We start from the raw sequence: 23,237 nt of genomic DNA on the forward strand, positions 1-23,237 counted from the left end.
TGTATATACGTGTATGTGTGTATGTGTGTGCATGTGTGTATATACGTGTATGTGTGTATGTGTGTGCATGTGTATTTTAAACCTTTGTCTTATGTTTTCTTCAGGGCTAGGGATCAAACTCGGGACCATTGATCCATTATTTCTTAAATGACTCAGTGTAATAACTATTTACATATTGTATTAACTACTAGTAAGTAATATAGAGGAGATTTTAACTATTCTATGGGGGCTAGCAAGATGGCTCAGCTGGTAGAGGCTCATACTAAGCCCAACACCCTGAGTTTGATCCCAGGACTCACATTGTGAAGGGAGAAAGCCAGGTCCCCCCATGGAAGGGTACACATAAGTTCTATGCATATACTACATAGTCTTACGTAAGTGGCTTAAACATCCATAAGTCTTTGGTATCTATACGGGGCCCTAGAACCAACTGCAGATAAATGCTGAGGGAAACTTTTATATAGACTCAGAAAAGGAATCTTTGGGATAAATATAAAAGTAATTTCTTCTTAGTGTGGTACTAGATATGGGAGAAGGTGTTAAAATTTACTAGACTTCTCCCATTCTATATATTCTTTGTTGTTTACACTGTTTAAATATGTATCTGACCTTTTTGACTAAAGGAAGTGGGAGTTGGAGATATAGCTCAGAGGTTAAAAGCATGTACTGCTCTTCCAGAGGACCTGAGTTCAGTTCCTGGTACCCATGTTGAGTGGTTCACAGCTGCTTCTAACTTCTCTGACACCACTTTGTGGTTCCCACAGGCATTTGTGCTCACATACACAAACCTGTGTGCAGATACATGCTACATATAGGTCAGGTATGGCGATGCACACCTTTAACCCTAGCACTCAGGTAGTAAAGAAGCTAATCTCAGCTACCAGCCAATCTGGTCTACATAGTGAGTTTACTGGCCAGCCAGGGCTACATAGTAAGATTCTGTCTCACAGCAAATTGGGGAAAGATTATTTTAAATTACTGTTGTACCCTTTCTGGAATGTGACCAATTTGCTGTCATTTAATCATAATTTTTATAATGAAATAAGCCCCAGTTTAGTTACCAGAAAAGTTATCCCTTCCTGCTCTGCCATCTTGTGGTCAGTTTTTGCCATGATTTGTTAGAACAATTCTTAACAAGGCCCTTAAATATTCCTTTTCTACTGACAGATAACTATGGCACATTTAAGGGATGTTTTTTCTAAAGATGAAGTCAGCTCCTAGTTAACTGTACTAGCAGAGTAGAACCTAGAACCAGTACTTACAAAGTTTATCCTTTGGCTTTAGGGAGTGTACTGTAAAGATAAAGCAAAGGTATAAGTCATAATGACCACAAAGGACTGAGGAAGGATTTATTTCTATGTAGTTTCAGAGGTTTTGGTCTATGGGCAGCTTAGTTCTGTTGTTTCTTGGCCTTTGGTTAACCAGCCACCGTGGTGGAAAGGCCTAGAGGGGCAAAGCTTCCTTCGTGGTGAACAAGAGAGAGTACCCGGTTCCTTCTCATCCTTTTATTCCTTCTGGACTACCAGCCCTCCCACCACCACGGTGCTGCCACATTCTAGATTGTTCTTCTCCACTAGGTTAGTTGTCCCTGGAAATGCGTTCACAGACTGAACCAGGAGTGTGCTTTACTCATCGGGCACTTAACAGTTCAATTGTGAGGACAGTGAAGGTCAATGTCATACCAGAGATGCCTTTGTCAGGGTTTGGCTGTTTTTGCTGACTTACGTTTGTTATTATGGGTCAATTTATGCATTTCTTCAATAAATACTCATTCTGTTCTGGGAACTCTTTTTAGACTAGTCCACACATAGTAAAGAGCATAGGCCCGGCCTTCCTGGGCCTTTCAGTGTGGCTTATGGGATGATAAACCTTGGAGAATGTGATATTTGATAAAGCTGGTTAGATTTTTTTTAAATGGTCAACCTTTTTTTCCTTTTATTGAAAATAGATTTTTTTCCAGATAGTCTATCTTAATTACTTTGCTCTCCCTCTACTCCTCTTAGCTCTTCCCCCACCTACCCAGCATCTTCCTGCCATCCAGATCAACCCCTTCTGTCTCTCATTAGAAAACAGAGGCTTCTATGGGATGATAATAGAACAAAATTTAACACATTGGAACTATTCAAAACAAATAGAAGGAAAAGAGTCTAAGAGAAGGCATGAGAAACAGAGACCCAATTGTTCACACTCAGGAATCTCATAAAAATACTAAACTGGAAGGTGTGTGTAATTTAAAAGATAAATTAAAATTAAAAAAAAAATAAGAAGAACCCTGGCACAACATCATGAGACAGGAACTTCCGAAGGTGATGCTGAGTTCATTTTCTGTTAGCTGTCTCTGGGCATCATCCTACCCTTAAGAGTAGTTTGTTTTCCCAATGAGACCCTCTTGGAGGAAACTACGTTTTTATCTGAAGTGGTTATTATACAAGATAGAGCTTCTGGGTTAGGGGTAGGGGGAATGTGCCCACTTCTTTGAGCTCTAGGACCCCAACTGGTGCAGACCAGTGCAGGCCCTGTGCGTCCTACCTCAGCCTGTGTGCGTCTTATGTGTGTCGATCATGCTGATGTGGAGGACCTTGTTTGGTGTCCTCCATCCGCCCTGGCCCTTGTACTCTTTCTGCCTCCTCTTATGTGGGATTCCCTGAGGAGGGATTTGATTGAGACACCCCCTTTAGGGTTGAGTGTTCTAAGGTCTCTCGCTCTCTGCTCAGTGCCTGGCTGTCAGTCTCTGGAGCAGAAATGCCACCAGTAAGATTAAACTGGAATAAGATCAGTTTATGGAGAGCACTGCTTCAGTTTTAGCAAATGCTCTGTAGGCCATTAGATTCATTCAGTAGTGGGTGGTCGTAGCTATTATCTGTGTTTCAAAGAGGAGAAAGATAGGAACATCATGGTTCTGAGGAGTTCAGTGGAGTTCTGGACTAGAGTGGATCAGGCAATAGGAAGGGGAGAAATAAAGGGTTAGTCTGAGCCCGTTCTTAAGGAATTTCATTAGTAGAACATGGGTCAGGAGAAATAGGACATGATGATTAGTGAGAGGGGTCTTATTTTTCATTGGAAGAGAGTTGAGAGGAAGGATAAGTAATCAATATAACTAGAAATGCAAAGCTGTGAGAGGGCACGGTGCTGACCAAGCCAGGATGTAAGGGGTTGAAATGTTCTTGTTTTTAAAAGTACAAATTGTAATAGCTTCAAGTGATAGCTGTTCATGCATAAGCATTTGGATATCCTGGGAATTTACAATGAAAACAAACACTGAGAGTAAAGTGGGAAATTAGCAAATTTGTCTTCTGCTCTGTGTCACCCTCCACTTACAAAGTCCTCACACTTACCAAGTCCGCTGAGATGTTTGGGTCAGTGTCAGAGATGTCCTTCCATCCCGTTTCTCCCAGTTGCCTCCCTTTGATTAAGCGGTAGTAACAGTTGGCTGAAAACAGACCTTGGAGATGCCATTGATGCCTTTGTCTTCCGGGGCAGTAAGATGACAGATGCTGCTGTGACCATTGCTAGCTTAAATGTGACAAAAACCCAGGTGATGAAACCCAAGGAAGTGTTTAGTGCCTTGAGGATTGTTCAAAATAAACAGATAAGCAGAAGGCAAGCCATCAGAAAACACCCTATATTTCCAGAGATAATAGCCATTATGAGGAAGCAGGTTTTGTGTAGTTCTACTTTTAGAAATATATTAAATACCTAGAATTGAAATTATCCTTCATGCATATTTTAACATATAGGCCTTATTCTTGTACAGTAGGGTCACATCTGTAATCCCACTGTTCAGGTATCAACATTGTCTCAAATAAATAAAGAAAAATTAAAAGCCCTGTTGTGTGATGTTTTACTCTTTATTTACTCTTTTGGCTTTTTTGAGGGCCGCCACCCAGCTCCCAAATAAAACACACACACACACACACACACACACACACACACACACAGTCTTATTCTCACAAACGCCCGGCCTTAGCGGGTTTCTGACCAGCTTCTCTCAACTTATACCATCTACCTTTTGTCTCTAGGCTTTCCCTTTCTTTATTTCCTACTTTCACTCTTACTTCATGCATGGCTGGATGGCTGGCCCCTAACGTTCTTTCCTCCTTTTCTTACTGCTCCTTTCCCAGATTTCTCCTTCTGTTTATTCTCTCTGCCTCCCAGCCCCGCCTATCCTTGTTCATCCCTCACTGTTGGCCATTCAGCTCTTTATTAGACCAAGTATTTTAGAAAGCAAAGAATCACAGCTTCGCAGAGTTAAACAATGTAGCATGAACAACAGCAACACATCTTTCCATCATTGAGGAAATGTTCCACAGTATAAACAAAAGTAACACATCTGAAAATATTCCAACATTTCTCCTTTTCTTCTTTCTAAACAAAATTTAAAAGTTTTAACTTTAACTTAGTAAGACTGTATACAGTAAGAACAAGTAAGTACTACATTCACAAAGTACTGAATTCCAATTCATGTCTGATAAATTTAAAGAAAATACTTCATTATCCATCCTATCTTAGTAAATCCAAAATTTTATACCCAAACTTACTTTCTATCATATCTAAGGAAAACTGCAGCTAATACTATCCATTCTTCAACTCTATCAAGGATCCAGAAGGGTATAATATTATTTAAGTAATAGAAAAAAACACTGCATTGATAACAACTTCCAGAAACTCTAGAAATGACAGACATCTGTCTGCCTGGACAGTCATCCAAAGTTCCTTTGCAAGTCATCCATCTTCAGCCCACAGACCCATAGTGTCTGGCAGATTGTGTACTGGAGCAGGAAATTTGAAAGACTGTCCTGCCTATATTGGCCGTTTTCAGCCACTTTCCTCTGTGTCTTGCAGAGTGTCTGGCAGTTTCTTGTGTGAACCCTAAAGGACTGTCCTGCTTTGTTTTGGCAAAGTTAAGTGGTCACTTTCCTGTGAGTCCTGCATGATCAGTTTATCCACCATATTGTCAAGCAGTCCAGACAAGAGCAGCTTCGTGCCCAAATGTGGCTAGCCTTGCCACATTGAAAGCAAACTCCTTAAGGAGCTTCTTTGATGCCAGTAGCAGATGTGTCTTATTGTCATAAAAATCCCTTAATTAACAAAACATTTTAAATGCCATATTCTGTGGTTCTTTAAGAGGTTTGAAGACCATCTATCTAAAATATATCTCTATATGATTTGGAAAGCATACCTAGCATATCTACAAGGTTAAAGATGACTAACTACTGACCTGTGTTTCTTGATTACCCTAAATAATTCATAATAACTTTTAAAACTAGAATTTTATCCTACATTTTTAAATGAACTGCCTAGGTACAATACCTTAAACAAGAACAGAAACATATATACAATATGTTGTAACAAAAATAACCTTAAATTGTTGTGCATATACAAAACTCTTTTAAATGAGTAGAAACATATATACAGTGTGTTGTAACAAAAATGACCTTAAATTTGTGTTTATACACACAAGTCCTTTAAAGAAGAGTAAAAACATATATACAGTGTAACAAAATTGATTTTAAATATGTATCAATGTAGCAAAATCCATACCAGTGCAAAAGATCTGAGATTAGTAGTTTTTTTATCCTATATTCCCCTGAATATAACAAACATCCATGACTGACAAAACAACCTGAAACCACCCACTCCCCCATTTCTCTTGAGAATGTGAACGTTGTGTTTTATAAACTGCTTCCTGCTAATTATGAGTGAAGACATCCCCAAGGATTCCTGAGAAAAAAAGTGAGATAATAATAAAGTCCTGGGAAGACCACTTATAACCTTTTTTGATAGATATCATCTGTCAAGATTCAGGAGGGCTTCCTTGATCAAACCAGATCCATATGAATCTGGAATTAATCCACAGCCTTTTGTTTGCTGTGGAAACAAAAGTAAACCCACTTCTCCAAAGCAGTGCATCTTTTTAGTTCCATTCTACAAATACATTGAATTTTTTTTTTTTTTAAAGTTAAGGCATTCCTACAGTACCTAGGCTGGTTTATTTCCACAGTCCCTCTTTCAGTTCCAGGTCTCTTAGCAGCTGTCCTTCGCTTTTCAACAAAAAGTCAACACTATTGTGTATACAGGATCCAGACTGTATTTTCCATCTTTACGTGCCTTTTATCTTTTACCATCTCTTTAAAGACTTTATTTTTTTAAAAACTTTTTTCTTTCTATAGCTGTTATAACTATTTTCTTTCTTTCTTAAAACTACACACATTGTAAAACACAACGGAGCCTATTAGAAGTTTTTTCTGTCTGAACCTCTTTTACTGCATATCTCTAATCTTTTTTGACCAAACAAACTTTAGACTGCTAAGCTACACCTGATTTATGGATATTCTATAGGCTGGCTCCACCCACTCATGGGTCAGGTCCTGGAAACCAAGCCTAAAGCTTGCAGCCAGGTCCAAGGCATGTGATCAGGAACTTCAAGGCATGTGATCAGGAACTTCCTAGAGCTCTTGTTGCTGATGCTTGTGTGTGGCAGACATTTTTACTTTGTTTTTTGTTCCTACTTAACAGACTGGCTACTCAAAGGCTCACCAGCAGGCATAAACTCTTAAAGGAGCCGTATACTTCCCCAGCTTTCACAGGTCATACATAGAAATAGGGACCCATGTTGGTACACCAAAATGTTATGCCATGGTTTACTCTTTTGGCTTTTTTGGGCGGGCCTGCCACCCAGCTCCTAAATAAAACACATGAAGTCTTATTCTTTCTTATAATCATCCAGCCTTAGCTTAGCATGTGTCTTGCCAGCTTTTTTTCCCTCTTTCCTTCTCCCTCTCCTCCCTCCCTTTCCTCTCCCTCCTCCCTCCTTCTCCTTCTGCTTCCTCCTCCTCACTCCTTGTTTTCTAGCCTATACTTCCTGCCTGGCTGCTGACCAATCAGCATTTATTTAAAACATAATTGACAGAATACAGAATTGTCCCACACCAGTATAGTCTTACAGAAGTATGCTTTTGAGGACTCCTTTAAGCCATTTAAAGAATTATTTGTGTTTTCAAGTATAAATAAGAAAATATTGCTATTCTTAATGTTTTAAAAATTAGAAGGGTGCATTAAATGATAAAAAACAATGTTTTTATTCATTTTTAGATTATTTTAGTCATAATAATCTATAGAGTTTGGGGGCTGGAGAGATGGCTCAGAGGTTAAGAGCATTGCCTGCTCTTCCAAAGGTCCTGAGTTCAATTCCCAGCAACCACATGGTGGCTCACAACCATCTGTAATGGGGTCTGGTGCCCTCTTCTGGCCTGCAGGCATACACATAGACAGAATATTGTATACATAATAAATAAATAAATATTTTTTAAAAATAATCTATAGAGTTTGATATTACTCAGCATGTGGATTACTATTGAATTTAGCATTATCAAATGTGGATACAGTATTTAAATGACATTTAATTACTTTTCAAAAAATTTACTTTTTTTTAAAAAAATAATTTTTTGTTCTTTTAAAGATTTATTTATTTATTATGTATACAGTGTTCTGTCTGTATGCTTGCCAGAAGAGGGCACCAGATCTCATTAGAGATGGCTGTGAGCCACCATGTGGTTGCTGGGAATTGAACTCAGGACCTCTGGAAGAGCAGTCAGTGCTCTTAACCTCTGAGCCATCTCTCCAGCCCCAAAATTTACATTTTTTAATGGCAAAAACTGTGCTATTTGTTTGTATTTACACTGGAAGAAAAGGACATTTGTTTTCTCAGAGTTTGCATAGCTAGAGATAGTGATGCTTGGAAGATTTGCTATAAAACAAAAAGTATCAGAGATCTGAATGTGTGTGTTTACAGGTGCTAAACTTTTTACTCCAGACTTAATAAAGCATAGTGAATATTTTTAATAGTGAATGAGTAGAATTCAAATCTGTATTTGAGAAAATAAAGCATATTTGTTTATCACTTTGGACTGGTTTTACCTAGGGCTCCTTTTAATTTTCTTAACTCTCTTCTATAGAGTAATTATTTGGTGTTCATGGCGGAGCTCTTCTGGTGGTTTGAAGTTGTGAAGCCATCATTTGTACAGCCACGTGTTGTGCGTCCACAAGGAGGTAATCGGGTTTTGTTTTTTTTAATGTAGAAAAATGGGAAGCTTATACTTCTTATCTGGTTATTCTTTTAGGTAGAAACTTATTATTATTATTTTAGTATCCAGCTATTATCCTTGGTTAGAGTCTAAATGTTTTAATAGTTAATGTACTGCAAGAAACAGAAAAAAACAGTTTCTGCATTTGACATCTTATAGCATGGGACTTACAGTATAAACTGGGTGCTGTATGTCTTTCGTTCCTATCCATAGTTTCTATTTCCTGTTAGATTCCTTGTTCTTGACATCATGTTACCTGAACTCTAGTCACGTCAGGACTTGACCTTATCAACAACTTGATTCTGTTAAATCACGAAACACTTTGTGGATCTATTTTTTTTAAACTGACAGCCTTTATTATAGGAAAATTATGATAAAATGAACAAGAGATAAGAGGGCTGTTGTAAAGGTCCCTAGGAAAGACTTTGAGTTACTGGCAAAGGCTGGGAACACAACTTGGTGGTGAAATACTTGCCTAGCTTGCATATAACCCTGGGTTCAAGCTTTACTGGTACAAAGCAATAATAATAATAATAGTAAAATAAAGAAAAGAATTTTTGTTTGTTTTGCTTTGTTTCTATAGCAGATGTAAAACTGTAAAACTGACTGTCTCAAACACATATTCCTACATTTCTTCTAAGCTTAGAACTTCCAGGAAAAATATGGGGCCAGTTCTTCCTGCTACAGTGCCTACTGCACCCTGTACAGAATGTGATTATTCTGTTTCCAAGCTACTTAACAGCTTTCCTTGGTTTACATTTCATTTTTCTAATCACTGTAGTTAAGTTCAACCTTCCCAGGGATAAAAAGGAGGACGAAAAGATTAGGAACTAAGAGGAGGGCAGGCATACCATTCTAGTGGGTATATCCTTACTTTATAAAGTGTGCTGATCTCAGGCAAATTCTGCATTATGAGATAATTTGTATTTGATTTATCCTGATATCTCAAAACCACTTAAAGCAGATTGTACGTACCGAGCAGTAGATAATAGAGTACCTTGAAAGAAGCTGAGATCGATCCTTAAGGCCATTCATGAAAGTCACTTATCTCTAATAATTGTCATAACCAGTATTTATACAGTATTTTTGCAATTAGTGTGACCTTTTACTTGCAGTTTTTGCAGTTTCATCTGTGAAGCCCAGCGCTTAACAGTAACAAAGCTTATGCATTAAACATCAGTCAAAATCAAGTTGCTTTCTTCTAGAATTACTTACAAATATGTAAGCAAGACATAGTGGTTCTTCTTTTTTTCCAGTGAAAAGATCTGACCGTTTTTAATTAACTACCAAATTACCAGCTATTTCATAAAAACCAAAACCGAAACTGATCTGGTATGTCTACAATTTTATGAAAACTTTCACAAGATTAAGCACTTGGGTTATCCTTATTTTGAATTCCTGTATTTATTTTATGATCCCCCCCCAGTTAACCTTAAGTGGATTTTTAAAAGTCTATTAAGAAATTTTTTTGACCTTTTGGAAATTATTTAAGGGTACATTTCTGTTAGATGGAGTTATTTAAAGAGAACCAGGGCAGATCTGGGGTCCTAGGTTTGACCAGTAGAACACACTGCAGGGGTGGGGGTGTGTGAGAGAGAGCCATGATTACTTTAGAAGTAATGAGGGAGATAGAAAGTAAAATTTAAATGATTACTGTGGCTGAGAATGTCTAATGTAGTGTTACAAATAATTTGAGCATACAATTTGAAGTTGTATCGTTCATTCTAGCTGAACCTGCGAAAGATGTGCCATCAGTGCCTGTCTTGAATGCTGCCAAAAGAAACGCCATGGATAGTTCATCTAGTTCCGACTTTACCTCAAGGTAGACTCCACTGTGATGTTACCATGTCCATGTCAATTACTAATGAAATCAAATCATATTTTGACATTTAAGAGGGTTTCTTAACTTTGTAGTTGGATTTATAAATTAAGTTGCAATATCTTATGCTACTAAGGCCTATTTTAGTTTAAAAGTAACTGAAATTTATATTGAAATGACTCTTTCATAAATAGGTTTTTAATGACCACAATAGAAAATGGTCAATGTTCTGAGTTCCAAATAAGAAACCTAAAATTAAATTTTTGCTGCATTATTCCAATAATTGAGACTTATTTAATAGTATAACTGAAAAAAAAAATCTGGTAGGTGACTCTTAGGCCTCAGAGAACTTTTAAAATTATATGTGAATGTTTACATTTTTCACTGCATTTATCTATGTGTGTGAGCACATGTGGAGGTCAGATGCAGTTAGTAGGGGTCAGTTTGCTCCTTCTGAGACTACTTCTTCCTGGGAGCAAAACTAGGTCATCAGCCTTGAATACAAATACCTTTACGTTCTGAGCTTTCTTGCTTGCCCTGAATTTTTTAATTTACTATTATTTAAAAAAAAAATTTGAAATAGGTCTTCCCCACTTATGTTAGTTAATTTTTGTTGCTGTGGTTCCAGAAGGGGGGTCCAGCAGGGGAGGTGTGGCAGCAGGCAGCCAGAGCAAGAACATAAAGCAGAACAGTAAAGTACAGGTGGAAAGGCTCAGCCCCCAGAGCCTGACCCAGTGACACACTTCCTCCAGCGAGACTGGGACCTGGGTGTTCAAATGTCTGGGGCAGTGGGAGCCTTTTTTTTTTTTCTTTTTTTTTTTCCATTCAAATCACCTCGCCACACCGCCACTTTGTTTTCTAGGTACCTAGTTATTAAAAAGTAGCAATTGAATATAATATTGAATCTTTATTGAATGCTTTAGTCTTTAACATAAGGAGCTGAATTGAAAGTAGAGTGTCCTAATAATTATCAGAATAACCCTGACTGGTGATCCAGGTGTATTATAAGTCAATTGTTAGTTTAAATTTTTTAATTTATTTATTTGGTTTTTCAGGACAGGGTTTCTCTGTGTAACCCTGACTGTCCTGGGACTTGCTCTGAATACCAGATTGGTCTTGTACTCGGGGATCCTTCTGCCTCCTTCTCCCAAGTGCTGGGTTTAAAGGCGTGCATCACCATTTTTGGACAGGGTCTCACTATATAGCTCTGGCTAGCCTGGGACTCTCTGTAGACCAGGATACCACTAACTCACAGAGGTGCACTGGTGCAGTGCCCTGCCTCCTGTGTGCTGAGATTAACAGTTTAACAGTGTGCACCACTATACCCAGTCTTAGACTTTTCATTTGTATTTACTGCAGCTTAGAATTTATATTAACTTTAGACTCCCCAATCTATCTTATTCTTTTGTTTAACGTTACTATGCTTTGTGGGTTTTTGGAAAATCAAGGAGATCTATTAAAAATACATTTTAAAAAGGTATGAGTAAAATCTTTAAAGTACTCTTTGCATTCTTGGCCTAATTATATAAAAATAAAAACTTATTCTGAAGCTGTCATTGTCATTTAAAAGGTTTTTGTCAAGTATGTGTTTGTGAACAGTCAGAGTGACTGAACTTGCAGCCCTTTTCCCTCCGTATTTCCTACCTTCGTGAACTTCCTGGTGTCTATAACGCATCTATCTCTTTAAAGTGAAAGGAGAGCTTTCCTCTCCTTAGCCTCCAGTGTACTGCAACTTCGTTAAGTTTCCATTCTGTGCCTGCCTCACAATTGAATGCAGGAGGATTAGTTATGAAGTACTAGGGATCTGGTGCTGGGGCATCGCTCAGTTACAGAACGCTTGCTTAGCATGTCCAAGGCCCTGGATCTGACCTCCCAAGGGACAGATGTGTATGTAACTAATCTAGGAACTGCTGTTTATATTTTCCCTAAGGGAAGCTTTCTAAATATAATTTCCTCAATGCTGTCCTGAGTGACTCCATTTCCTTCTGGATCACCATTCCCATACTCAGTCTACTTCCATTCAAACGTGAACAGTGAGGCTTGAGAGTAGATTATTCAGTCGTGACTAGGACAAGGATCTAAATGAACAGTCCCCATGTCTCTGTGTTTCTGACCCTGGGAAAAAGTAGCTTGGGTCCTATGGAGACTCATCTCTTTTATCTTAGATAGCCCAGTGACTACTTTTCTCTTTTCTAGGAGAACCCTAATAACCCAGGTAGATTCTGAATCCTTGAGTTACTGCCTATTGTTTTCCTAGGCTCCTAGGCCCTCTGTCTTCTATGAGTCTCCCCATGATCCTTCGTAGAACTTCTTGATGACTTATTTATTTAATTTATGTACATTGGCATTCTGCCTGCACGTGTATCTGTGTGAAGGTTTTGGATCCTCTGGAATGGGAGTTACAGACAGTTGTGAGTTACCATATGGGTGCTGGGAATTGAATCCAGAACCTCTGGAAGAAAAGGCAGTGTTCTTAACTGCTGAGCCATCTGCAACCCCCCTTCAATGAACTTCTGAGGAAGGATTTGATCATTTTTCCTCTCCCTGGGAATAGTGTGATCACATCTACAGGTGTTAATGCACCAAAAAATAAAGGTCTGATGAGTAAAATGCAGGCAGTCACAGCAAAAGACAGGCCCAGCAGCTGCCTCATTTCCTTGGCTCAAGTTGATTCAGAAGAATACACGCTAAAATCCTATGTGCGAGTTTGAAAGTGAGACAGCCAGCTTTTACCAAATAGTGGTAGTCGTTATTTGGGGAAGAAGAAAAGAATGAACATGTTTTAATAACCAGTTTCCTAGTATTCAGGATAAGCTGAAGTATATTTCAGAAGGAGGACTATCACAGACATGCTTAGAAACTGTCTGTGCTCTTGACAGTCCTAACAACTGACTACATGTTCGCCGAGAGAATAAGCTGCACATGCCAGGGGAAAGATTCGGAGACCCCAGACAGCATTTGGTTTGCACAGGCAATCACTCAGTATTTTTGCTCTCTAGAGAGCTCATTGACTAAGCTTTCATTAAGTAGTGAAAGTACAACATTGATCCTGACCTGAATCTGTGCAGACTTGTTCAGAGTCTCTGTTGATATGGGCTGAAGGATAGGATGATGGAGTGAGCCAGAGCTCCTGCCCCTTACACCTGATTCCCGTCCACTGGGGATAGGATGTATACCTTCTCTTGAAGCCAGCAGAATATGGCCCCTGAAAACCCAAAAGGAGGATTGAGAGAGTATCTTAGGCCAATTAATCACTATCACCTAAGAAAAGAAGTTCTCAGCTCCCCCGTGTTTAGTTAAACGGGGCAGAGTTGGGTAAGGTGTAACAGGAAAGCCTGTGTCTTTATGAAGCTCATTGTCGGCGGTGTTGGAGGTCTAGAGACCCAGACTGTTCTGAGAGGCTTGTCAGGGTCTTCTGTGGGATTTTATTATACAGAAGGTTTTAGAGAGTTAGGTCTCCCTAAAATACTGCAAATTAATGGGTTTAATTTGCTTTTTAATTTTTTATAAAAGTGTGTGTGTGAAAAGAGAATTTATTATATTTACTCTGTGTTGGGAAGGAGCTGTATTTACAGTCTCATCATTTGCCTTTTAGATGTGCGCGTCCTCAGGCTCACTCTTCGGCCTCAGGTAAGGTATTGGAAAGGCCTGTGAGGAAAATGGAGAATGAGTGAGAATAAACATAAATATCTAGTCTTTTTCTGAAAAGTCTTTGCTCTGTACATGATGGGTGGTCTGTAGCTCCATGCCTGCTTTCCCCCTTTTTTGTGGTTTTAGAGATCTAACCAAGGACCTCAGCTATCATATGCTAGGCAGGAGCAGTACCAAGGAGCTACTTTCCTAGCTCCTGTGCTTGCTTTTGTTTTGTTTTGGAGATAAGATCTCTTACAGCCCAGACAAGCCTCAAACTCCTTCTGTGGCCAAAGATGATCATGAACTTGTGGTGTGAGTGCTGGGGATGCAGGTGTGCCCCCACTGTGTCCAGTTAATACGTGTGCCACTGTGCTGTTTCTGTTTTTTCTTGAGAAGAGGTCTCTTTGTGTTACCCAAACTAGTCTTGTACTACTACCCCTCCTGCCTCAGCCTCCCAAGTGCTAGCCAGTATTAGAGCCATGAGCCACTCCCTAGTGGATGTGCGTATATGTTTGCTTGGTTTGTAATAAAATTCTTTACATGTATATACTTACTCTGTCAGGGAAGTACATTGGAATAACCCCAGAGTCTCTCATGCTAGTCAGTTGTTAGCTATAAACTACATATTCCTCTTTAAAACTTTATTTAAAAAATTACTTTGTTGTGTTTTAATTACTGAGGTTCCATGTTTTAGTGCCTTTAATGAACTCTCAAATATGTTAAAACGTGTGGTTTCAATGAGTTTTCCTTTTTCGCATTTGAAGGAGGAATTAGGAGGTCTTCATCTATGTCTTACGTTGATGGCTTCATAGGAACATGGCCGAAAGAGAAAAGGTAAGCAAAGTTATTAGTACAGTCATGTTACCAGAAAAGTCACTTTTATCTCCCTCTGCTTTTTTGTTGTCATTAGCCAAGCTGTCAAATCAAAATTTTAATTAGGACTTAACTTTGAAAAGGACAGCATAGGGGTCTGAAAGAGGCCAAAGAGGCTAAATTAAAAGGTAATGAAATAGTCCAATCTTTCCTTGAGGTCCATAAGATAGTGAAATGAAGCCGCAAAACAATCCCACACCAGTTAAGAATTAGGGATAATAAAAAGGGTTATTTATTTGAGGGGAAAAACTTACAGATCACTGTCCCAAACAACAGTCCTCTCAATACAAACAGGAAACAGAGTCTAGCCACTGGAAAGGGAGCCAGAAACAAGAGAGAACGAGCGCACTAGTTCTGCTGCTTTTTAAAAGTATAAGAAACCACACCCAAGTGGGCTGGTATCTTAAAGGCTATTGGCTAAAGGAGCGGAAGGAGCTCCCACAGCACCTCCCCCTTTTGTTTAAGTAAGAGAGTTCCAAGCCCAGTACAAAACAATATACACTAGGAACAGATATCAAGTATAAGATTACAATTACAATCAGCATAAACAATATTAAGCAAGGAACATATGCTGAATGTTTTAATAAACATTCTGTCCTAAGGAGTCTAAGTCTTATATAGGAAATGGCTTGGCTAGATCATAAGAGTACAGTAACTACAACTGTCTAATCTTTAACCCCATCAGAGGCCTGAGAGAAGGGAGATAATATTACTTGAACAGGCAGGAAGTACAATCAAGTAGCTTCCAAAGCAAGCAATATATGAGGAGACAATTAGCTACCTGAGCAATCACCCAAAGTCTCATTTTGCAACGTTGAAGCAACGTTGGCTAAGGCCTAATGTAACTGACAGACCATTTTCAGAGGCAGAAAATTTTTTAAAACCATTTTACCCTGTCTCGGCAAGATTTGACAGTCCTACTTATCTATTTCCAGATACTGTGTAACTTGTCAGTGGTTGAGGCATTGTCAGTTCCTTGCCCAAAGGCCAGTTTTGCCAAGAAGAAAACAAGCTCCAAGTGGAGTGTCTTTGGTGCTCAACATTCTCTCGGGAATAGATTGGTGCTGTCAGAAGCAGTCGTGTCTCATGTCAGCAGAACCCTAAGTTATTTAGATGCCATGTTCTTTGAAGTGGTTGAAAAATACCTATCTAGACAGAATACAGTCTCTATGTATCTAAAGAACCTAATTGATCTGACTGTATGTACAACATACATGAACAACTATTGACCTATAATAATATGAAAATATACCCTAAAAGTTGTATCAATATACAAAATGTCTTAAACCGAGGTAGAAGCATGCATATATATAATCTGACAAAATAACTTTGTAATATGTACAAATAATGTAAACAAAAGTAACAAATATAATTTGAACTTGTATCAATATACAAAAATTATCCCAATGTAAATTATCCATAAATAATAGCTCCCAAGTGTTTACTCTATTACCCATTAGTGAAAAATGAAAGAAGGGCATAGACTTTCAAATAATTGTTCAGTGGTGTTTTTTAAATCATTTATTTATACAGTTTCCTAAATATTTCGTCTTTCCATCTGTTTTAGAACTTCAGTGCATGGTGTTTCATTTGATATTTCTTTTGATAAAGAAGACAGTGCACAGAGTTCCACTCCAAACCGAGGAATCATCCGCTCTGTTAGTAACGAAGGGCTTACTCTCAATAACAGCCGTGCATCCAAACACATCAGAAAAAATCTGTCCTTCAAGCCAATGAATGGAGAAGAAGAAGAAGAAGAAGAAGAAGAAGAAGGCATTGAAGAAGAACTTCATGTAGACCCTCGTGGTGACCTCAAGTCTACCGTGCCTCGTAGCACAAATGACCTAAATTCTAATGAGAATACTCACTACAGGCTTCCAAATGGGGCTTTACAAAACAGAGGACTTCTAGATGAGTTTGGCAATCAGATTGAGACTCCAAGCATTGAAGAAGCATTACAAATAATTCACGACACTGAAAAATCTCCTCATACGCCTCGGCCAGATCAGATTGCTAATGGCTTCTTTCTTCATAGTCAGGATTTGAGTATCCTAAATTCAAATATCAAGCTAAATCAGTCTAGTCCTGATAATGTAACCGATACAAAAGGCGCCTTGAGTCCCATAACAGACACAACCGAAGTTGACACTGGGATTCATGTTCCTTCAGAGGATATTCCGGAAACAATGGATGAAGTCTCTTCGCTGAGAGATTACACTGTTAGCTTAGACTCTGACATGGATGATGCATCTAAATTTCTTCAGGACTATGATATAAGAGCCAGCAACCACAGAGAAGCCCTGAGTCCTTGCCCAAGTACCATCAGCACCAAGTCTCAGCCAGGGAGCAGTGCTTCCTCTAGCTCCGGAGTGAAAATGACCAGCTTTGCTGAGCAGAAGTTCCGGAAGCTCAATCATACCGATGGGAAAAGTAGTGGGAGCAGTTCTCAGAAAACTACACCAGAGGGCTCCGAGCTTAATATTCCTCATGTAGTATCTTGGGCCCAGATTCCAGAAGAAACAGGCATTGCCCAAGGACGGGACACTACCCAGCTGTTGGCTTCTGAAATGGTGCACCTTAGGATGAGACTGGAAGAAAAGAGACGTGCTATAGAAGCCCAGAAAAAGAAAATGGAAGCTGCTTTTACTAAACAGAGGCAGAAAATGGGAAGGACAGCATTCCTAACTGTAGTGAAAAAGAAAGGGGATGGGATTTCCCCTCTTCGAGAGGAAGCAGCGGGTGCAGAAGATGAGAAAGTGTATACAGACCGAGCAAAAGAAAAAGAATTGCAAAAAATTGACGGACAGAGGAGCAAGTCTCTAGCGGACATAAAGGAGAGCATGGAGAATCCTCAGGGCAAATGGCTGAAGTCTCCAACCACGCCCGTTGATCCCGAGAAACAGTGGAACCTGGCAAGCCCTTCAGAAGAGACTTTAAATGAAGGAGAAATTTTAGAATATACAAAGTCCATTGAAAAGCTAAATTCATCCCTGCATTTTCTACAACAAGAAATGCAACGCCTGTCCCTTCAGCAGGAGATGTTAATGCAGATGAGAGAGCAGCAGTCTTGGGTGATTTCACCTCCACAACCCTCTCCACAGAAGCAAGTTCGAGATTTTAAACCTAGACAGGCAGGCTTGTCGTCAGCTACTGCTCCGTTCTCGTCTGACTCCCCACGCCCTACTCACCCGTCTCCACAGTCTTCCCACAGAAAGAGCGCATCTTTTTCTGTTAGAAATCAAAGGACTCCACGGCCAAATGAATTAAAAATAACTCCTTTGAATCGAACCCTGACACCTCCTCGGTCTGTGGATAGTCTTCCTCGGTTGAGGAGGTTTTCACCCAGTCAGGTTCCCATTCAGACACGGTCATTTGTGTGTTTTGGTGATGATGGAGAGCCTCAATTGAGAGAGGCTAAACCAAAAGAGGAGATTAAAAAGGAGCCGTCAGAGTGCAAAGGGACCTTGGAACCTTGTGACCATAATCCTGGGGAGAAGGAGATTAAACCTCTTGAATCAACAGTTGCTGAGGTCTTGTCACAGCCCGTCACAGAGACTGTGCGTGTGACAGCAAATGAGGACCAATTGAGTCAACCCACAGACCCGCCTCCTAAACCTGCCCTCCCATCTACTGCTCCTAAGAGTGTCAGTCTGATTGAAGTTTCTCTGTCAGATTTGAAACCCCCTGAAAAGGCCGATGTATCTGTTGAGAAATGTGACGGCGAGAGTGATAAAGAGCAGTTTGATGATGACCAGAAAGTCTGCTGTGGATTCTTTTTTAAGGTAATGCTGACCCACACGCTCCGAGCGTCCTCTTGGGATGGGTACCTGTATGCTTTCTAAATTGATGTGTTTGCTTCTTCAGGAACCGTCTCTTTCATTGCAAGGCAGCCATTATTCCTGAAACGTGTCTAGGCGTGCCTGCCTTGTTCTAAATGCTAAGGTACATTGTGGTGCTACGGCCGTATCCCAGTGCAGATTCGAGCTGCAATCCTCTGCCACAGTCTTGGCATGTTAAGGCTTTTTTTATCATATTTTTTTGAGTTTTTCAAAGTTATCCGATATGGGCCATACAAAGTGAAACGTTTTTAAAAGCATGTAGCTTGATGTTATCATTAAGATGTAGGTCTCTTTTTCTGGGAACCAAAGGCAAGGCCTTGCATCCCGAGCAGAGCTTTGCCACTGACTATACTGTCTGCTCCCCAAAACCTCTTTTAAAAACTACTTGAAGAGGGGCTCTTCCAGAGGTCCTGAGTTCAATTCCCAGTAACCACATGGTAGCTCACAGCCATCTATAATGAGATCTGGTGCCCTCTTCTGGCATGCAAGCATACATGGAAGGAATGTTGTATACATAATAAATAAATAAATCATTAAAAAAAAAACAGCTTGAAGAAAGATGTATACATGATCTGTTGGCCATCATATTACCTGCTTATATTCTGCATCACAGACCCTATTTTGTTTTTCTGTAACTGAAGATGCATGCATGCTTCAGATTTGTTGTTAAGGCACAAAAACGGGTGATCTCTATTTTATCTGCACAGGTTAGGAATATAATTACTATTGCTGTTAGATAACAATAGTTAAATAGTACTTCAACCAAATAAATGACAGAGCCTAGACACTATTATTCTTGATATAAAGATCTTAGCATTTATAAATAAAACCTTAATAATATTAGTGCTTTTTCTCTCCCCAGTTATCCATTTCGTCATCTTTGTATTTTTCTAAATTACCTCATGGAAGAATGTTAGTAACAGTCTGAAACATGTGCTGCTCGTACTTCTTTAGCTGGGGACTGTTAGCGTTGAGCCTGTAGAGCTGCACAGGGCGGGTGTGATTAGAAAAGTGCCCAGCGCACGTTCTGAGAGTGAAGGCTTAGCGTGCAGTAGTCATGGGGAGAAGCGGCACGCTGAGGCTGTTGAGATGGCGGGGATTGCTAGTTTTACTGCTGACAATTTAATGCTGTGATTATTTTAAATTTTATCTCATGGTGCTTGTCCCTTAGGCCTCTCTAGACATTTAGAAATTTGGATGTAAGTCATGTTTTGGCTCCTAATCATGTACAACTACTGAGGTTTTTGTTTGTTTGCTTTTGTTTTTTATAGACTGCTACTATAGATAGTAACACAGCAAAGTTTTATGTGCATGTTTAGAGACGTCTGCTACCTTATTCTTTACCCACAAAGGAAAATGGGGCAGGAGAGTCTTCAACATAAACTAGGCATCCATCTGTACCTCCATCGTGTTCATGTCTTGCCTTTACTGCCCCAGAGGTCATCCCTTTGACATGGTATAATTTCTTACATGGACCCCTAGCCATCCTGTTCTTCATGCTGCTGTCTCCAAGAGCCAGGTTCCACTGGAGACTCCTCTTTTATTTCTAAAGGTGGTGCTGGAGAGTGAATTTATATCCTCAGGCATTCTGGGCAAGGGTTTGTAAAGTTCAGACCTCATCACAACTCAGGAACATACAACTAGACAACGCATGCCTACTTGTCTAGACTCTTCCTCTTAGTTTCCAGACCAGAGGTTCTCAACCTGTGGGTCATAATCCCCACAGGGGTCACATATCAGATATCCTGTATATCAGATATTTACATTATGATTCATAGCAGTAGCAAAATTACAGTTGTCAAGTAGCAATGAAATAGTTTTATGGTTAGGGGTCACCATGACATGAGGAACTGTATTATAGGGTCACAGCATTAGGAAGGTTGAGAACCCCTGATCTAGACTGTTTTGAACTCTGTTTCCCCTAAGATTTTCATGCTTCCTTGATTAGTTAACTGTGTCTCTGTGGCATCCTGCGTGTCCTGACAATGCATTTGTAATCCAGATTTTTCAGTTCTCTTTGTTTTTTTTGTTTGTCTTTTCTTTTTTACTTAGACTGTGAATACCCAGGGGGACTGGTTCTTTTTACCCAGAGTATAGTGTAATGTGTATGTTTTGTTAGACACAGAAATGCATGTTTGAGCTGATAGGTTCAGTGATACCTTCTGACTTTTTTCATTCATCGTGAAATATGTCTCTGGGCTTCCAGGTAAAGCAGGAGGCAAAAGTGCCTCTTTTCTGTGTGATTTAATACCTGTCATGCCCAGCACTGTGGTGTAAATATATTAGCCACTAAAGAAATCAGTATCCTCAAGAAGTCTTTTAAAAAGACAGTGAACCAGTTCTGCAACTTGTTACTCGCTTCTTGCTTGAATTGTAAAGAACTGCAGCGTATAGGTCTCCTGAGGACTGAGACTGCCCTCGTGGATCAGTAAGTCCAGGAGGGTTACAGATGGCGATCTGTTCTCAGAACGGCAGAACTTCAGAATAGGAATTATGCCCATCTCTTCTTCCAGATGAAGCCAGACTGTCAGCACCTCAGCTGAAAAATAACTCAACTAGAAACAAGCCCTGCACCACTGATGGGACATGACATTTGATGGCTAGTTTTGGAATGTTTCTTATCTGATTGTTCGTTATAATCTAAATATGGTTTTTAAAATGGGGACTGACTCGGCTACTTTAGGTTATTAGAATCAAAGCCAGGTATTTGAAGGCGAGTGAGGTGATTCAGTGGGGACAGACACTTGTCAAAGCTGACAATCTAAATTGGGAGTCAAGTTGTCCTCTGACTCCCATGCATATGCCATGGCATAAATACAGGGTAGACAAACACACATAAATGTAAGTTTTTTTTAATTGTTGTTTTTAGGCCATTAGATGGTCCATCAGGTAAAAGAAGGGCTCTTAACACCAAACCTGGCGACCTGAGCTCAGTCCCTGGGACCTACATGGTGGAGGAAAGAACTGCGAACTCCTCCTACAAGTTACCCACCAGTCCACCCAACTCCACACATGAACTGTGTAATGTATGTCCACACTGGAATGCCCAAAACATAGTAAAAACAAACAAACAAACAAACAAACAAAAACTTGTTTTCATTTTTTTTTTCTTCTGATTAAGTTTTAGGGATTTTTACATTTTCTGCATCATGTCCACATTTGGTAAAGTTGTAATTAGTTAAGATTTTCAGGTATGAGTAACTACAAGATGTGACTATGTTGCCAGGCAGTGGTAGCACATGCCTTTAATCCCAGCACTTGGAGGCAGAGACAGGCAGATTTCTGTGAGTTCAAGGTCAACCTGATCTACAGAGTGAGTTCCTGGACAGCCAGGGCTATAACCCAAAGAAACTCTATCTTGAAAAAAGGAAGGAAAAAAAAAAGTGGCTATGCTAGAAAACAAAAAAATTGAAATCTAAAATGTTTACTGTTTTTCAACAACATTTGTCCTTAGGATGATCAAAAGGCAGAAAATGACATGGCAATGAAGCGAGCAGCTTTGCTGGAGAAACGTTTAAGGAGGGAGAAGGAGACTCAGCTTCGGAAGCAGCAGCTAGAAGCGGAAATGGAGCATAAGAAAGAGGAGACAAGGTAAGGATGCCGCTGCCAAGTTCTGTATCTCGGCAGAGAGATCTGCAAGTGTGTCCAGGGGCAGCTCCACAGCTGCGTGTTACTAACAGTTTTCAGATGTCCCGTGGGCAGTGGAAGGCAGCTGGATCCTTGCTGACTTTGGGTGATTTTTAGAAGTTCAAAGTATTCATTTTGTTTGTCAGAGTAAAGTTCTCCATGAACATTAACTTTGAAAATCTATATTAATGTTTAAAGAACATTAAATTAACTTCACTGAGAAACATACACACACACAAAGATGACCAAAATTGTAAATGCTCTCAAGTACATTTTAAACAAACTATATTTTCTCCCAAGGTTCTGAAATATAGTAATTTTCTTTTTCTCCTACCAAACATATAGCTCTCTCTAGTGTCATTTGTATTTGGTATACAAAATAATCAATTCAGCCATTTGGTTTTTAGGCGTAAGACTGAGGAAGAACGTCAGAAGAAGGAAGACGAGCGAGCACGCAGAGAGTTCATTAGGCAGGAGTACATGAGGCGGAAACAGCTGAAGCTAATGGAAGACATGGACACAGTAATCAAGCCTCGTCCTCAGGTGGCAAAACAGAAAAAACAGCGGCCAAAATCTATTCACAGAGATCATATTGAATCCCCCAAAACACCAATCAAAGGCCCTCCAGGTAGCACCAGTTACTTATAAGGAGGTCTGTTCATAAACACCAGCTTGGTTTGTTGTACTAACTTGACATTGCCTTGGTAATACTAAATTGGATACACAGTTTGAGGTGATGCATGGCCTTATTTGGAAAGCCAAAATAAGCAAAGGAAATTTTTATTTAATCTAGGTGCGTTATATGTGCATGCATATATTTAGTAGGTCAAATGTGAAATGCTAAAAATGTAATTTAAGTACTAACTTATTAGAAAATCCTGTCTACAGATGTAACGTCCATCAGTTACCATATCTGTCTCCCTTTTTTTTCCCACTCTTAAGACAGGTCTCATAGCTCATGCTAACCTGAAATTCGCTATATAGCCAAGGATAACCTTGAACTCTGGTCCTCCTGTCTCTGCCTTGTAAGTGCTGGAGTTGCAGGCATGTACATGTACTTGTGCCCCTCTAATGTAGTGTTGGAGTTGAATCCAGGGCTTTGTTCTTGATGGGCAAGCACTCTCCCAATGGCGCCACATCCCCTAATGATTAACTACTGTGTAAAAATTTAGAATTTAGGATAAATGTTATGTGTGTAAAATGTATAAGAAACGTGCCTGTATTTTTTGTTGTCATTGTTCTGGAGGTTCTGGGTGAAAGATTAAATCCAGGACATCGCACATGAGATGCATGCACTCTCCCGTTGACCATACCCCTGGCCGTTGTTATCTGTACAGTAAAGAACATCAGGTCAAGATTTCA

The 23,237-nt window shown here is 39.6% G+C and overlaps 1 protein-coding gene across 5 annotated transcripts in view; it reads left to right on the top strand.

Annotated features, from left to right (window-relative positions):
* Camsap2 (calmodulin regulated spectrin associated protein family member 2) overlaps positions 1 to 23,237 on the top strand; it is a 90,133-nt gene that overhangs the window by 58,431 nt on the left and 8,465 nt on the right. For all 5 annotated transcript variants that reach the window (XM_048430928.3, XM_048430930.3, XM_048430929.3 and 2 more), the window contains 7 exons: positions 7,956 to 8,049; positions 9,813 to 9,906; positions 13,499 to 13,533; positions 14,301 to 14,370; positions 15,977 to 18,191; positions 21,703 to 21,839; positions 22,283 to 22,503. In XM_048430928.3, coding sequence (XP_048286885.3) covers positions 7,956 to 8,049; positions 9,813 to 9,906; positions 13,499 to 13,533; positions 14,301 to 14,370; positions 15,977 to 18,191; positions 21,703 to 21,839; positions 22,283 to 22,503 — 2,866 coding nt within the window. The remainder of the gene's footprint in view (positions 1 to 7,955; positions 8,050 to 9,812; positions 9,907 to 13,498; positions 13,534 to 14,300; positions 14,371 to 15,976; positions 18,192 to 21,702; positions 21,840 to 22,282; positions 22,504 to 23,237) is intronic.

This window comes from Myodes glareolus, chromosome 5 (genome assembly GCF_982192425.1).
Source record: "Myodes glareolus chromosome 5, mMyoGla1.1, whole genome shotgun sequence".
Classification (NCBI taxonomy): Eukaryota; Metazoa; Chordata; class Mammalia; order Rodentia; family Cricetidae; genus Myodes; species Myodes glareolus.